The sequence below is a fragment of the Nanorana parkeri genome, unplaced genomic scaffold (genome assembly GCF_000935625.1).
Source record: "Nanorana parkeri isolate BGI_ZX_2015 unplaced genomic scaffold, ASM93562v1 scaffold38, whole genome shotgun sequence".
Classification (NCBI taxonomy): Eukaryota; Metazoa; Chordata; class Amphibia; order Anura; family Dicroglossidae; genus Nanorana; species Nanorana parkeri.
In genome coordinates, this window is record NW_017306306.1 from 2,864,262 (window position 1) to 2,881,457 (window position 17,196).

A 17,196-nucleotide genomic window follows, 5' to 3' on the forward strand; every position below is an offset into this window, starting at 1 on the left:
TGAGGGGCAGTGTGCAAACAAAAGGTTGGCATGTAAGCCTACAAATATGCGATAAATGCACCCCCCTGTCCTCAACCTCTAATCACTCAGTGTTACATTTAGCACTTTTTTTTAATGATAAATTAAAAAGTCCACTTTTAATCGAATACAGTTGAATGCTGTTTACTTGATGCATTTTTTCCACAAATTCCTTATCTATACCAGCATGTACTAGATCGAGACTGGAATGTTTCCCTGGTTGGCTGGCGTCCACAGACCCTGAAAAAGCTGAGGGTGAAGGCAATGTTTATTGGAAGGAAACATACACGGTTAAGTAAGGGCACACAATAAAAAAAAGAAATGTTTCACATCACACTGTTTGATGGACATGAGCCAACGCACTGCTATAAACAGACCACAACAATTAAAACACAGATTGTCTTATTAACCTGGAAATTTATGGAGGTGCAGAGGTGGATGTGAGAAGCTGTTAAAGGGACATTAAAGGATAAGTTTTTTTTCCCCTCCCCCCAATGTTAATGTCAGCACTTTCCTTAAATGATGTCTCTTAATCCGATCATCTTCTTCTTTCCTGTGATTTTCAGCCTTCTCTCCAGCGCTGCTGTGGGTCTCCGATCCAGCGCTGACTCCTCTGTGCTTGCTGGCACTTCCTGTCCTACGGTGTCTGCATGCGGGTGCACGCCGTCCATAGACTTACCTTGTGGCTCTCCTTGTCTCCCGGACGAAAATGTGAACTGCACATGCGCCTGCCCCAAGATCCTTTGAAACAGAATTTTCATATTTTCGGACAGGAGCACGCGGGGAAGACACAGGTAAGTTTAAACCGCTTTTAAAGCGTTTTTGTTTAAAAAAAAAAAACTTTTTGCATATATCTACTGCTTGCTACAGTAGATATATGCAAAAAAACCAGAGGCTTTAATTATACTTTAACCTCTTTGGCGGTATTACCGAGTGTGGCTCGGGGTTAATTTTCAGTACCATAAGCGGTACCCCCGAGCCACACTCGGGATTACAGCGTAGCGTCTCTTACCTTGTCCACGATCCCCGATGTGTCCTCCAGCCGATGCCGGCATCCATCTTCCGGGTTCTGTCCCTTGCGAGCGTCCGCATCGCAGGGTATCGGAACCGCGGGAATTTTAAAAGTAAAAAAAAAAAAGATAGAACAAAAAAGGAAAAAAATAATAATAATAATCAGACCGCCAAGAAGGTTAAAGGATGGGATAGAGTCAAAAGCTGAACTATGGCCACCTAAAAAAACCCTCAAGGTTCTAATACACGCTAATACTTAGAGCTGAACTCCAAGTAGACAGAAAAACAGCTCTCTATTCCTGTATATATCATTAAATGCATTTTTTACAATTAAGCAAAGAAGGTGCCTGAATCTGACTTATTATTCTCTTGCAATCCCCTGTGCAGAAGAGTTCAGGCTGGGAGAGAGTAAGACAGTAAAGGGAGCCAGTTAGTTGTGCTGCAGTAGTCATGAGCTAACAAGGAACATGCTGATATGAGGAGAAAGCGTGTTCTGTGCTTTCATTTTGTCTTCCTCATTCACTTTGATGCATTTCACCAAAATGGTAACATTTCATAGCTCAGTGGTCGCAGATGAGAGTTTCCACTTCTGTAAAATTTTACCAACAGCGAAATCAGTAATATTGCAGCGAAATCAATGTTTCCATAATTACTGCACACAACTTTATTGTACAGATTATATGGTTCACTGACTAAAATGTTTGGACAGTTTTTTTTGTATTTTTTTTAAGTTCATAATTTTCTTATTGTCAGTTCCTGTAAATATTGATAGATATTAGTATTGTGAGTTCACTATACACCCATTTAGTCACGTACATCACTATTCATGAACGATGACCCAGGATATGCTCTCCAGGAAACACAGATCAATATGTAGGTCAAAGATGTCCAGAAGTCAATGCCCTCCCTGTGTATCGCTAGAAGCATCCTTTATATCTACAACACATTCAAATGAATCTTTAGCCATCTGAGAACCAGAGCAATGTTTTGCACACACACATCCTAAAATCAGAATTTTGGGATAGAAAATTACTTTAAACCTCCAAACAAATATGTATTTTCTGAAAGAGGAGGCCCTGCAGAATAAAAAAAATGGCAGCACACAAATGAAAATATAAAAGATGGGGTCAAGTACATAGATACCTTAAAACTGCTCACACCCATGCAATGGTGAAAAGCTATGGTACTCAAAATTGTCCAAAGGTGATGCTCTAAAATTATGTTCTTGCTCGTGTTTGCATTCCCATGCAGATGGTGGGGGCAGTGGGGTTTCTTACATTTATTTTTTTTAAAGTTTAAAAAAATATATATTTACAAGCCCCTATGTGATAGCATTGGGAGGCGATAGGTTCTTTACATGGAGACATCAACGGGTATATTAGACCCCTGATTTATCTCCTGTTCTCCAATATAGACGATCATTTGTAGAAAGTCTTTTTTACAAAATCAAAGTGACAAATAATTCTGGTAAGTGTATGTGAATGTTGCCTGTAATAATAGTGTTCAGTATATGAATTCCTTTTCTATTTCACTTGCAGGTATTGATTTGTTTTTCTCCACATTTACATGTAGACCAAGCTGTTTAGCAATAGTTACAGTTAGGGATGCACCAATACCAGTTTTTCGGTATCGAGTACGAGTGCCGATGTTTTGCTTTCGGTACTCACCGATACCGAGTACCGATACAGATGTTTCTGCTGCCATGGAGACGGCTTCCCGGGCAATCAGGAAGCCGGGAGGCGGGTCATTACTCGCCGCCCAGCTTCCTGATTGGCCGGGAAGCCGGCTTCCCGGCCAATCAGGAAGCTGGGCGGCGAGTAATGACCCGCCTCCCGGCTTCCTGATTGTCCGGGAAGCCGGATCCATGCTGATTGGCTGGAAAACCGGCTTCCCAGCTAATCAGCATCTAGCCGGTTGTTCGGCCGGCTCGATGCAGATTGGCCAGGATACCTGGTATACCTGGTAACGAGGGAGCATGGAGACAGCTTCCCTGCTAATCAGGAAGCTGGTTAACGAGTCAGTACACACCACCCAACCTCCCTAATAGGACTTTCGTTTTTCGGCGAGTACCGGAATTTTTTTTCCAGTACTCGTACTCGATACCGAAAAACCGGTATCGGAGCATACCTAATAAGAACAACATGTGACCTGTAAAGTGCCGAGTGCAGCAAAATTAACTAGCAGCTATAAATGTTGTACTGAAAGCTCATTATACAAATGTCTTAGCTCATTGTTACAACATTGACTGCCAGATAATGGGAAGTTATGCAAGATTAAACCTGTAGCAACAGATGAACACCAAAATGTGCAAGAGGCCAACAATAGACATGTAGAGGATTAAAGTGACATTAAAAGGCAACTTTTTTTTTCCTTCATCCAACGTTAATTAAAGCACTTACCTTAAATGATGTCTCTTAATCCGATCTTCTTCTTTCCTGATGTTTCCAGCCTTCTCTCCAGCGCTGCAGCGGGTGTCCGATCCATCGCTGACTCCTCTGGGCTTGCTGGCACTTCCTGTCCCACGGTGTCTGCATGCGGGTGCACGCGCCCATAGACCTACCTTGCGTCCCTCCTCGCGTCCCGGCCAAAAATGTGAACTGCGCATTCGCCCGCCCCGAGATCCTTTGCGGCCGCCCGAGAATTTTCACATTTTTGGACGGGAGCGAGCAGTGAAGACACAGATAAGTTTAAACCACTGTTAAAGCGTTTTTTTTTTTACTTTTTGCATATATCTACTGCTTGCTAGAAACCCTTTAAGTGTTGTCATATAAATTGGCTGTGAAAAGTGATGCATTGCAAGCACAATAAATAAATAAATGTCCTAGTACTCTGTCACAATGTAGACTGCCAAATCGATAACGCAGGAAGTCATGGAAGAGATTAAACCTTGTGGTACAAAATGAACACCCCAAAAGTGCATTGAGCCCAACAATAGATATGTAAAGCGTTAAGTGTTGCAAAATAAATAGGCTGCGAAGAATGATGCATAGAATGCACAAGACATATAATCCTAAACCTCTATAGTATTTGACAGAAGCTACGCAAAAGGTTTACCATCATGGTGCAGCTCCAAGAATGCACAAGTACCACACATGACCTGCAAAGCGCTTGGTGATATTTTAACTGGCTACTGCCAATAAGGCCTTGCAGGTGTGAGACAAACCCTAAACCTCCGCATCAACATAGTTTTTCCCTTCATCATAGGAAGTCATGTAAGAACTTTACCACTGATACAAGATAAATAGTATCAAAAGTGCAAAAGTACAACAATATCCTGTAGAGAGTTCACTGTTGCAACGCTGCACAAAGCTTAGCACTATAGTGTAAGGCATAACACATGCCCTGTGTAGTAACATTGATGAAGACATACTGTACATCCAAACATAAATGCCCTGCAGGAACCACTGTAGACAAAACACTATGCTGTGGTTGTCTGCACAGTACAGAAAAAATAAGTAAATTTGTAGCCTGAACAGTTAATCCTGCAGGTAGTATAGTTATACAAATGCACAAAGTATAATATAAATACTGAGATTCATAAGTTTAACTACATCACAAGACAATGATGCTTTAACCATAAAGACTCTCATGGCTGCATCAGCACATTTAAATACCATGCCTGAGAGAAAAAAATCCACTTGTGTTGTAGATTGTCATCTAAAAATACTACTGAATGAGGACCAATCTCCAAAGAGATGCCTCATTTACTGAGGATAAAAAGTCCACCTTAACACACACTTGGTAGGTGACTGAATCATACAACTCCCATGTAAGGCATTGGTAGAACATTTAAAAGTGCCTGGAAACTTGGTTCAGAGATATGACAAATGCTTATAGGTGACCATCTGAATACATCAAGCGTTATACTAATAAAACCTAAACTCAGTGTAATATATGTAACACAAAAAAGCTGCATGTGGTAGAAAGCAGGGGTTAACTACCTCAGGGTATAAAATTAGAGAGGAATCTCTACAGGTTATTACCCGTATCAACAGCAAGACCCCTAGGTGCTAGTAATACAAAGCCAACTGCGCCGAAAACATAACTACAAGGAGCCACCGTAAAGTTCCAACAGTCCAACAGGGAAAAAGGTGAGAAAAGGAAAAAGGTGAGGGGAAAAAAAAAATCCTTACCGGAACAGAGCTGGTGCCACTGGTGCCTGTGATCACCGACACTGCTTCCATTTCCAGGTGTATGATGAGGAAGACACAGCGCTGTGTAAGGGCTATCTATATGCCCAGGGTTCTGGCATCTGAGTCCGGAACCAAAGGTGGCCAGCCAGAATCCCATCCTTTCCCCCTTTGTGTTATGGGCCGGAACTCAATATCCAACGCCTGCCCCTGGCCCAGCCTCTACCTGACATCTCAAGTCTAGTAGAAGTGCAGTATCCTGTGGGGAAATGTTCCCTGAACCCTGCTTCTCCCAAGACGGCGGTGGCTGGGGAGGCCCTGGCTTTCTGGGATCATGGAGCTGTGGAGGGGGCCGCTGAACACATCTGCACCCGTCAGGAGTTTGGGCCAAGGGGCATAAATGAAAAAGTTAAAAGGCTCCGCTGCTTTACCCTCCACCATGGAGGTAAGCACCCTAAGGAAATGATAGTAGGAAGGGAACAGCTACAAAAGAAGGCCTGCTTCCCCTATCCAAAGTTCCAGTATAACATTTCTGTGTTTCCAAAGGAGGAAACACAAATACTGACCAGTTCAGCAGAAGGACTTCTTTTAAGACTTGCTGATGTGTTTCCTGTTCCTGTTGGGGGAGGTGCTTCACTCTCATGTGCTGTCCTCAAAGGACGATTTCAGAAAATAACATAAGTAAAACCAAAATGAAAGGAAACAAAATTAGATTGGGGTGTTGCTGCTGTCTGCAATTCCTCAGCCAAAAATATGCCGCCAAATTACACCGTGACCCAGAATGTCTCTGGTTCCAAAAATGCTGGTGATGGTCCCAAGATACACTGTACAGCTTTAAGTCATCCTTCAAACCTGTTATTTGAAATTATGTCCATTTTACATGTCGCCCTCAAAGCCGTAACAGAACCCTGTCCTCACTCTAATTATTTTTTTTTTGTTTTTTTTTAGGAGTTTTTTGCATTGTTACAGGTTCCGTGTCTTTTTTTTTTTTTTTTACAGCAGTTTGCCTATTAGCCCTAAAAGTGGGCAGAATCTGATCACAGAATTCTCCCTCCATTTATTTCAATGGGATTTGCTGCTAAGTTTGAGTTTCGTGAACTTCAACCATGATTCGACAACCCCCCCCTACCCCATCCCGCGCAAGTTGAATCTGGGCACAATACACTAACATAATAATGTGCAAATACATACAAGAAATACATGCTACAACACTACATATCTCTTTGGGAATTGGGAAGAAGACTGAAAAAGAACATAAGTTTTGTTTTGTTTTTTTACAATGCAAACACTCTTAAACACACTGCATACATACATACATAACTGTGTAGTGGCTTTCTCGGTAAGCCTCCCAGATGCTTTGCATGCACAATGCAGGACCTAGGATTCTCTATGACCTCTTGGTTTGATCTCTGCTTTTTGCACAGCTCAGGGGTCATGCCTTACATACCTCCCTTTTAGTATGTCATTATGGTCTATCACTGAACAGTACAGCAGCATTTAGTAAATTAAGTAACAAGTGGCTGATAAAAAGAGCAGGGGAAAGAGGAGAAGGAATAGGACCCGTTCACACAAGGTGCCATAACCAGCATATTTCTGGACTTGGTTATTGGCAATTACTGCATGGGCACACAGAAAAAATTATTTTCTTAATGCTCTGTTCACACTGCCGTGTTGCCTTTTGGTGTGTTGCAGTGCATTGTTGGAAAATGCAGACCAGAGGCGTGTTTAGATGCTCAGCCGCTGTTAGTGGGGAGTTAGCAAACTGCCACTGAACGCTGTGTAGTAGACTTTGACAAGTCCAATGCATCTTCATGCCACCTGCTGTCTGGAGCAGGGAGTGCAAAAGCTTGGCTACCTGCATACCACTGAGGTTGACTTCTGGATATTCAAGCTGGTCCTGGGGCTTTGGAGCTGAGTGAATTTAGCTTTGCAGCCAATGACGTTGTCACCCAAAAGGCTTACACATTATTTATAGAGAACCAATTTGGGCAATCCTGATCTACATAGTACATAGCAGCTAGTATAACTTGGAGCACCCAATGCATCTTCATGCCCCCTGCTGTCTAGCAGAGGAAGTGTAAAATCTTGGCTGCATGTATGCCCCTGAAATTGACTTCTGGAAGGTCAGGCTTGTTCTAACGCTTTGTGGCCAATGGCATTATCACCCCTAAGCAGCATGAAAGAGGTTGTCCTGAGATTAGCCTCAGCCTATGCCTGGGATTTTACAGACCCCTACTTGGTCAGAGAGAGGCATCAAGGCTCAATGGACACTAGGCGATGTGTTCTTAAGAACTCAACTGATTCTCTTGAAATAATCATACCATATGGGACTTAACATGAAAGCAAAAAGAACATAGACAGGCTTATATTATAGGGTAAAGTGCAAAGTGCAGTAACCCATGGCAATTAATCAGATTTCAGACTACAATAGTCAGGCTAAGGAAACATGAACTTTTTGGGGTCACTGTGTTCTTTTTCTATTGAACTTGGAACAAAAAATCTGGTGCTTTAAAGCAGCATTGTTTACAATATGTATATTCACAGGCATGAAAGAATGTTCAATATGGAGGATGGTGTTTGCATATTTATGCAAATATATTTCCATTTACAGTATGCAAGTGTGTGGGTTAAAGTGTATCTAAACCCAGGAACATAAATTGTATATATTGCAGTCCATCAGTCCCGATATGTGGTGGCTGCCACCGTTTTCTTTTTTCTAGGCTAACTACCTTTTCTGCAACTGCATAAAACAACCTTCTGATCCTGTCAGTGCACCAGAACCAAAATTGCAAATGTTATCAGCTTCCCCAGATATATTCTCAGGAATATATGTAAACTGCAAAGCAACAATCCTCTATGTAATACAAATGAAGAGAGGAGAAGGTGTTTGTTGTTCAAAACATGTAGAAGATAAAGATCACCAGCACTCCTGTAGTAGCATTAATTCTTGTGCTTATTTATTGAAGTGAAACATCACAAACATGACATAGCCAATGTTTTCGGAGCCATGCAGGGTCCCTTCATTAGGGCAACATATTGACATAGACATAGGCAACTATGTTGCCCTGATGAAGGGACCCTGTGTGGCACCAAAATGTTGGCTATATCATGTTTGTTATGTTTCCCTTCAATAAATAAGCACAAGGATTAAAGCTACTCCTGGAGTGCTGGTGATCTTCATCTTCCACAAGTTTGATACACACGGCGCTATCCGTGACTATCACTGCGAGCAGCACGGTTGTTCAGGTCCAATCACGGTAAGGAGTGCAGGGGACACATCTTTATACTACATGCTGTTCAAAACAGGGGAAGCCTATCCCAACTCAACCTAAACACTCAACCATCACATTGTCAAACAATTCATCCCCAAACAGCTACCGCCTCATGTATCACTTGCCCCTCCCTTTTAGATTGTAAGCCCTCAGGGGCAGGGCCCTCCTTGCCATCTTGTCTTTACTTGTATTGTGATTGTAATGTGTTTCTTATATTGTAAAGCGCTGCGCAAACTGTTGGCGATATATAAATCCTGTACAATAATAATAATATGGTGACAATGGTGCTCCGCCATGGATACAGTGCTGTGAGTGAGCTTTGTTAAACTAGGATAGGACGTGCGTTATTGGCAGCAGAACCAGGTCAAAAATTAAAATAAATTCTGAAAATAAAAATACTACAGCCACCATTTCTAAGAACTGGTAAGTTACAATGCATTATTTATTTTTTGTGTGTTTGGGTTTAGATACACTTTAAGGCAAGATCAGTTCTTGATGGACAAATGGTCAACTGGACTAGCAGGATCATTTTGACTGCTCTATCGCCACACTTGGGCAGTGGATGAAGTCTTCAGACTTCAGATCATTTTTCAAAGGGAAGAAATCATTCAACAAAATCTTTCTGGATACTGTATGCGTAGAGCTGATAAAAGCTTATAAATCAGTCAGGAGAGAAATAAAGGGGTTGCCACTGCTGTCCTCTTTCCAAAATTTGAGTTAACGGGCTGTTATGCTGACTCTCTGCACTTTCTGAGTCACTGAACCAGAAAAATATGCAGATCAAGAAAGTCAGAAATAAGTCAATCATTCTTAAGTGAATTCTTGTTCCAGGCAAAAGCATGACAGCCAGGCAACTAACAGTTTTAGAGGGAAAGGCCCTGTGTTTCTCTGATGGTAGGCTTGCTTTAAAGTGATTAAAGAAAAAAAAGTGTGATCAAGAGATGCACTAACTATAACAGCTTTCAATGCGCTCTTGTACTCTCTGAATGGGTAAAACTCCAACACTTCCAAGCGATGTCGGAGCTTGCTCAAACCTCTTCCATCATTCTTAATGGCCCATCACTATGATGGGCTTCTTCACTGGCCAACAGGAATGTGTGGAAGGCGAGAGGGGATGGCCGTTAAGAAGGGCAATGAAAGCTGCTAAAGATACAGTATGTGCAGCTGAGCATTATACCTGTTAGCAGCAGAGTCAATGTAATTCAATCTAAGTTTATTAATTTTATTCTAACATTTTACAATCAAAACATGGTAAATTCTTGGGTGTGTGGTGAATTGAACTGCAGTGAATTGCAGTACACATTCCATTGGCATGCATCAATCTGGGAATTTACATAAAGGTAAACTAAATAAAGTAGAATAAATAAGTAAAATACAGGTCGATGATTAGCTATTCCCAATGTAAGTAGAAACACAATAGGGCCTATATATTTGGTCTTGATACAAGTTTTATTGGGCTTCACATTTGATTTGAGGGGTGTCATTATGCAGAGAGGAGATGGTGTAGGGTGTTTGAGAATGAAAACGAAGGCTTAAAAAGATGGGGAGGAGAGGGGTATAGGGGAAGGTGGGTGTAGAAAGGAAAAAAAGGAGGAATAGGGAAAACATCTCCTGCCTTGACATGTTAGACATGAGTGCCAATGTCATGGAGTGATTTGTAAGGTAGTGGTGCAGGATGTCTTTTTTAGGGCTACAGCAGAGTCAATTCTGGTCTATATAGAAGATATATATATAGCCCTTCCATCTTTTCTAGTTGCAGGGCTGTTTAGATCTCCAAATATTACCTACGAATAATTATGTTACTATGACAGGGCTGTTAATTCAAATGAGCTCATCTCCAAAACCAAACATAAAGAATCATTTCTTACCTGCACCAACCCGGCCCAATCAGTCGAATATGAGCGAGTCTGTCCCTTCCACCGTCCTGTCCTTACTTATTTTTAATCTTCCCAGAATGTTACCTTATCCTATTGATTTATGAATGCAGACGTGGAGCAGATGGAATGGCAACATAAAGCCCTAATTCTGGATTTCATCTACATGTGTATGACAGCTACAGTCAGATGAAACCAATACTTAAACCCTTTTTCAATAGAAAGGGTTTTTTCAACAATGCTATGGGGTTATGCTGTGTATTTAAGGAGGTTAAAAAAAAAGTGTTTTTAGAGTGTATAGTCAGCCGAAACGTTTCTTTTTAGTTTTGAATATGGTGGCTAAGGAGTAGAACCTCCATCCTGTTTTTACTGCTATTCAGGGCTCTGTTAGCCAAAATTGATCCCTGTCCCAGTGACAACGATTTCACCGGACAAGAAGTTAGGTGAAATCTCCAACAGTGATGTAAACAGAAATAAAAATACCTCACATCAGCTTGCTGCTGTCTATATCCCTGTTGCAGATGTTCCTAAAATTGTTGTCTTTAGGACAATAAGCGATCTATTTATAAATAAAAAATAGATGTGCGAGTGATTTAGCATCCGTGCAAAGGTCACAAATAATACCCTTGTCTTTCACGGGATGAATGTAACATTCCCCAAGACCCTAAGAACAATCAATCTTAAGAGAAAATAGCCTAAAATAATAGTCTGAGAACATTTAACATAAAGCTGGACAAATCCCAGGAGACATGTTGCCAATGCTCCTTAAAAATTGTAGCTGGCACCTGACTTTTGAGGGTTTCTATAGTTGTTGTCAATGGAACTGGCTCTTATAAAAATCCTGCTGGCTCCTGAATTGGACACAGTGGCTCCTGAATCCCATATTAATTTGTCCAATCCTTAGGTTTTAGGTCCTAAAAACCATTGACCAAAAATAAGTTAAAACAATAGCCAAAGAGCATTCGATCAGAAGAGACAATACTTTAAGAACATTTGATTTTGCCCCATTTGAACAAAAGCCACTACTTTATACAGTGTGCGAGAAATCCCTAAAACCAATGAGCGAATGGCGGTCAATTCACACAGAACGAATCTCATTGCAGTTTTGTTGGATTAAGAGCTAAGTTTTTTGTTTTGTTTTGTTTTAACTAGATCCCTGGGTCTCTTTAACAAAGACCGGGATAGCAATAAAAACCTGTCAGGGGTTCTAATCCTCCCTCAATCTATATAAAAAATAAAAAAAAGTCTGATTGGTCATTCGCTTTAATGAATGAACATTTCCCCTAATGTATAGCTACCATCACACTCGTAATGATTATGTGTTCAGAAAAAGAGAATACGTCATGCAGCTCACTAACACAGGTAACAAGACCTGGCAATGCTTGCGTGTGCTCTTTGTTGGCACAGGAATTCTGCATAAATATAAATACATGTAAAAACACACTGCCAAACTATGGACTCTACAGGGCAAACTACACGACTGGAGTCTGCCGAGGTGTTAACATTGAATTCCAGTTTCTTCGATTTTATTCCAGCCTCCTATCTTGTATAACCCAGGTTAACACATAACTCTATTGAGCCTTCTCCTTGGCCAACCCCGTGCAGAGGTGACAAGCAGTACTGAATATCTCACTGTACTGTGCCTGCATTCCCATGCTTGTAATTCCTCGACTAGCCCTGGTATCGGGTCAGCTGGCTGAGAACTAAGTACATGGTATAGGTTTCTGGAGCGTACATAATGAAGACATGGAAAATGCCTGTTGCTGAATGCCAAGCACGTGCAGCTGCCAAACCTGCAAGAGTTAACATGGCATAACGGCGATAGGCGGTGTGCAGATCTAATCTAAAGCAATGTATGTGCTACGGGCTGTTTTTATGAACACGGTGCAAAGAGCCATAACGTGCCTTAGGTTGCTCACACACAGGCAAATCAAGCCACTGATTAGTTATTGGCTATGGGTGGCACAATATGGAACTGATGGCACCGATAATAATGATAGATAGCTAGATAGATAGCTAGATAGATAGCTAGATAGATAGATAGATAGATAGATAGATAGATAGATAGATAGATGAGCTGATTACTCATATTGTTCGGAAGACAATGAAAGCATCTGTATAAAAACTGTCAATATGTTCGGATACAACCGTTATGATTTATATCTGTTGCCCTTCAGAACATCCAAGAGCCGCTTATCACCTGAAAAGGTTTAAACCCCCCCTATAATTGGATCGTGTATGCCCAACTTAAGCATTCAATCTTAAATTAGTCTGTTGAGTTGAGAGCTGTGGATTACATTCTGTTATTATTGAAGACCCATTATATAGAAGCCGGCTATCCCTGCCTCCCTGGCACCATCCCTGGCATTGTCCCTGGAAAAGCTTCCAAACATACCAGCAATACAAAGACATCTTTCTTATGTTTGTTGTTGCTTGTTTACATATTTATTTATTGCCAAAGAGCATTTACAATAAAAAAAAAAGCTAAGAAGATTTTATTATTAAAGTAAATAATACTATGCTATACAAGATCAGGCTGCTAGATAGTTGCTGTCACCCTGAGTTGGCCATAGACTGAAGACGAAAGTCAGACGCTTAGATACGATGTGATCCAACAGTCAGAAAATATGTTTTTTGACCAGGTCATCCCTGCGTACATGTTTATACCTATTGAGGCAGAAGGGGACACCAAGAGCACTGAAGAGTATCAAGGAGAACAATAGAGATCACATAATTTGGGAACCTGTTTGATCAATTGTTCCCCATTACAGGGGCAGTATCTGCTTGTGCCACAGACACAAGTCTGCTGCCCAATCTGGCTACAAATGACTGGAACAGGCAACACTCATCTATGGCCAACTTTGGCAACTATTTAGGTTCCATCTTTTGTTCACTTGGAGAGTGAAACAAATCTGATTGGTTGATATGAGATGCTACTCCACTTTGTCTCCAGGTTTATTTGTCATACGTTTCAAACAGCAGTCCGTGATATCTGGCAGTTCTCTAAGACAGAGATAATCTCTCACTTGTGATTTTAAAATGTTAGCAGCTATGCCTTTAGCCAACCATATAAATGAGATAATGGTTGGCTACAAACTAACCTGAATAAATGCATTTGAGTTATTCTACTATTGCTACATGACATAGGCTGTAAACTGCAGAACCAGTTTATTCCTGCCCTGGTTAATCCAGGAGAAGGGTTACTTGACCAAAAATCCCAACATTTACTATAGATATCCAGATAGCAAGAGCTTCAATCGGATAAGAGTCTGCAGTAGTCAAGGGCAATAATTTGCAAGCAAGCTAGAAATTCTTTTTAAATGATTGTCCATAGTTATTGGAGGAATTGCTTAACTGCATACGAAACAGAAAATCAACTGGGGAAAAAGTTGGAATGTCTTTGGGTGTACACAGATCAGATTGCTTAAGATCTATGTATGTCCAGCCCCAACATTTACTATAGTTACCCAGATAGCAAGAGCTTCAAGGGGATAAGAGTCTGCAGTAGTCATGGGCAATCATTTTCAAGCAAGCTGGAAATTCTTTTTAACTGATTATTCCCACATGCCCATAGTTATTGGAGGAATTGCTTAACTGCATACGAAACAGAAATTCAACTGGGGAAAAAGTTGAAATGTCTTTGGCTGTACACAGATCAGATTGCTTTAGATCTACTCTTGTATGTCCAGCTCCATGATGGTCAAACACAAGCCAGTATTAGGACGTGATACACAAGTTTTTGGCACAGTCATCCAATAACCTTTATGAAGCACGGGCACTGAAGGAGATGGAGAGCCCAGCATCTGCACTGCTTTCAATCGGGCAGATTATAATTTTCTATCTGATAATCAATTATCTGTGTGGGTAAAATAGAGATGTGCAGAGATACCTCCAATTGCTCGCAGGCTGCAATGAGAAGATAGTGTGGCTTTATTGAACAATGGGAATACATGTGGGGTAAAGAGAATGAGTATCTCAATAGATCAGATCCTGCTGTGTATGGCCAGATAGAATACCCCCTGTGTCTATGATAGTCAGTCTGTAATCATTCAAATTACTCATATTCCTGCAGAGTGATTTTATTTGCCTCTTTACATAAGCCTGCTTCTAATCCTATCTACTTAACTTACAATTCATTACCAGTTTCCGAATCCTACAGCGTTTTATGTCCACAAACAGCTTCCTCCTCTCACACACACTGTCTTATAGTTACAGTCTCTGTCAGTGGAGCTCCGATAAGACATATCTGGACACCACAGGCAATTAAAGCAATTAGACACAAGTATTCAGCACACAGCCTGCTTAACAGTAATTTATAGCCCTTTCACTGTACAGGGTACCTTTATGACAGTCACAAATCTGCAAAGTTGTTCTACTGGTCACTGTAAGAGCAGTTAATGTGTGAGAAAAGATAAGAGAAGTGTCAAGATTTTACTGCTGCTCAAAATCCAATTGCTGCTGCAAAGGAAAAAAGATCCATCATTACAGGTCAGGAGAATTCTATTTCTCATTGGCATGTCTGTTAATCAGACCAGCCCATGAACCTGTTCTCTGGAGTGCACGGAATACTATCACTGCTCCCAGTCACTTACCTCTTTCTTTATTCTGGATGGAGTGCATAATGTCCTCCAGATCCACATGCTTTGTCTCGTGAAAGTTATAGACGGACATGTGATAACCTTCTTCCTTGAAGGCAGTGTGGACCCCTTCCAAGGTGAAAAAACAGTTCCGCTCTAAGTTGTCGTCACTGTACAGCAGCATCGCCTTGCTCCACTTGTGGTAGCGAAACATGGCTAAGAACACCTCGGCCATCTTGGTGTAGGCAGGTGCCACTCGGGTTAGGTGGGAGTACTCTTCGGACTTCTGCATGAACCCCATGGCCAGCGCCCCGGCTGAGATCATGGGGATGTTCCAATGGGAGGCTAGCCTTGCCACGGGCGCCGCGGCGTACTCGCAAACCGGACCCAGGATGGCGTCCGGTTTCTGCTGCTTCAGCGCCGTGTCGACCAGGCTAAAAAGCGCCTGGTTGCCGCAGTCTGAGTCCTGAAATGTGACGTTGAACGTAAAGCCTGGCAGGAGACTGTTATTCTTCTCTACGGACCTCATGGCATAGTCGACGGCAGGCTTCACCCTATTTATCGAGAACATATAGCTATCATCCTTGGGCAAAAGGACTAACATATTCACTTTTTTATCATCCGCCACGCTGCTCTTTGCAACAATCACCAAAGTCACCATTACGACGTTGAACAATAAAAACGAAGACATCTTAAAAAAAAAAAAATGACAAAAAAAAATTACACAAGCCTAATCCTCGGGGAGGGCAAAATCTTAAACTCAGCAATCTCTAAACTAAAATTAAAAATAAGAAAATTGTTACAAAGTAACAGCTAATATTGTTGAGCTCTTTTTCCTTTGTGTTAAGGGTTCTCTAAGGTGACACAGCCTGTCCTCCCTTCTCATTGATGGTGGGGCATCTCCTGTTTGATCTCATTGATACTCCTTGTTCCTTAGTATATCCTCTGTTTAAATAGTGTGGCAGCCAAGCCTATTACCACACATGGTGCAGTGAGGAAGATTTTTTTTTTTTTCTTCTTGAAGAGTTACTCATTAACATTCCTACGTCATTTCTCAGACAGACGCCTCTTTCTTAAAGCTGTACACACCCCAGGCAGCAATAGGGTATTGTTTAAAAGTCACAAAAAAAAAGAAGAAAAAAAAAGATACACACACCACTTATACCAAAAGTAAAATCCCAAGCAACTATGATTTGCCAGCTGCCCTAAGCACTGAAAGACAATCTGCTTTGCATCTGCAGTATTCATGATGCATTTCATAGTTTATTAAAAGATAAAAAGTACAGTACAGAGACGGTTCCTATAAGAGAGAGGAGAATAAAAAAGGAACATATAAATGCACGTGTTATCGCCCGCGGTTTGGAATGCAGACAATCTGTAGAATAATATAAAAATATGCAGGGAATTTAAAACACTTCGCACAACCATTTTTCCCCTGCTGCTTATTTGCTCAGTGATTCATTGGCTCAGCGAGTGTTATTAAGCATGAACTTTGAGATGTCACTTTGCTGCGAAGATTATGCTGCTCGCTTCGACACACTGCGATGGGTCCCCAGTGCTTCGTACATTCCTGCAGAAATGTGACACCACAAACAAATAGATTTAAGGAAAAAGGAAAAGAAAAAAAAAGGTTCCAGATCACTATTCATCTGCAGTTACACAGGATCAAAACTGGACCCCCTGGAGTTTAGAAAACAGGCATGCATTGCTTTCCAACAGGTAGCATACTCTATCAATGTATTAGCTTTCTCTTGAAATCAATTCACTTCATATTGCGGTAAAAAAAAAAAGAAGAGGGACTTTACTCACTGGGGCTGAATCAGATTCCCTGTGGATCCTGGTATGTTTCAGTTTGCTGAGTGGAATTACAACGTGGAGATCATATCAGCAGCCTATTAGAACATTCTTTGGGGGGTAAACTGTTTTCACACTCTTATCTAATAAAATTGGAATGGAGAGAGACACAGTGGCACTGGAGACATCACTATGTTGGGAAAAACAAATTGGGGAAAAAAATTCAAGAAAGAAAAAACCCCAATGGGGGAAATTTGAAGTAATGACAAGAAAAACATGTAAATAAATAAATAAAAACATAAAAATAGTTGGCTTTGTTTCCAGTGGAAGGTAAAGGTTAGCAGGGTATGAATAGTCACAGAAGGGGCTGCAGTGGAGCTGACTGAAGGGCTTGTTTCTCTGTGAATTTCACTAGCAGGTCAGAGGAGGAGCTGGGATTACAGTGTGTGCAGTCATTCCACAATTCGGGCTTCATCTCGCAGACACACTGCATAGATCTATGGAAATCTCCATGCTCAGA

At 41.2% G+C, this 17,196-nt stretch overlaps 1 protein-coding gene across 2 annotated transcripts in view; it reads right to left on the bottom strand.

Moving 5' to 3' along the window:
- NPR3 (natriuretic peptide receptor 3) overlaps positions 1 to 15,605 on the bottom strand; it is a 93,354-nt gene extending 77,749 nt beyond the window's left edge. For both annotated transcript variants that reach the window (XM_018570350.1, XM_018570342.1), the window contains exon 1: positions 14,898 to 15,605. In XM_018570350.1, coding sequence (XP_018425852.1) covers positions 14,898 to 15,573 — 676 coding nt within the window. In that variant the 5' untranslated portion in view covers positions 15,574 to 15,605. The remainder of the gene's footprint in view (positions 1 to 14,897) is intronic.
- Positions 15,606 to 17,196: the final 1,591 nt, after the last annotated feature.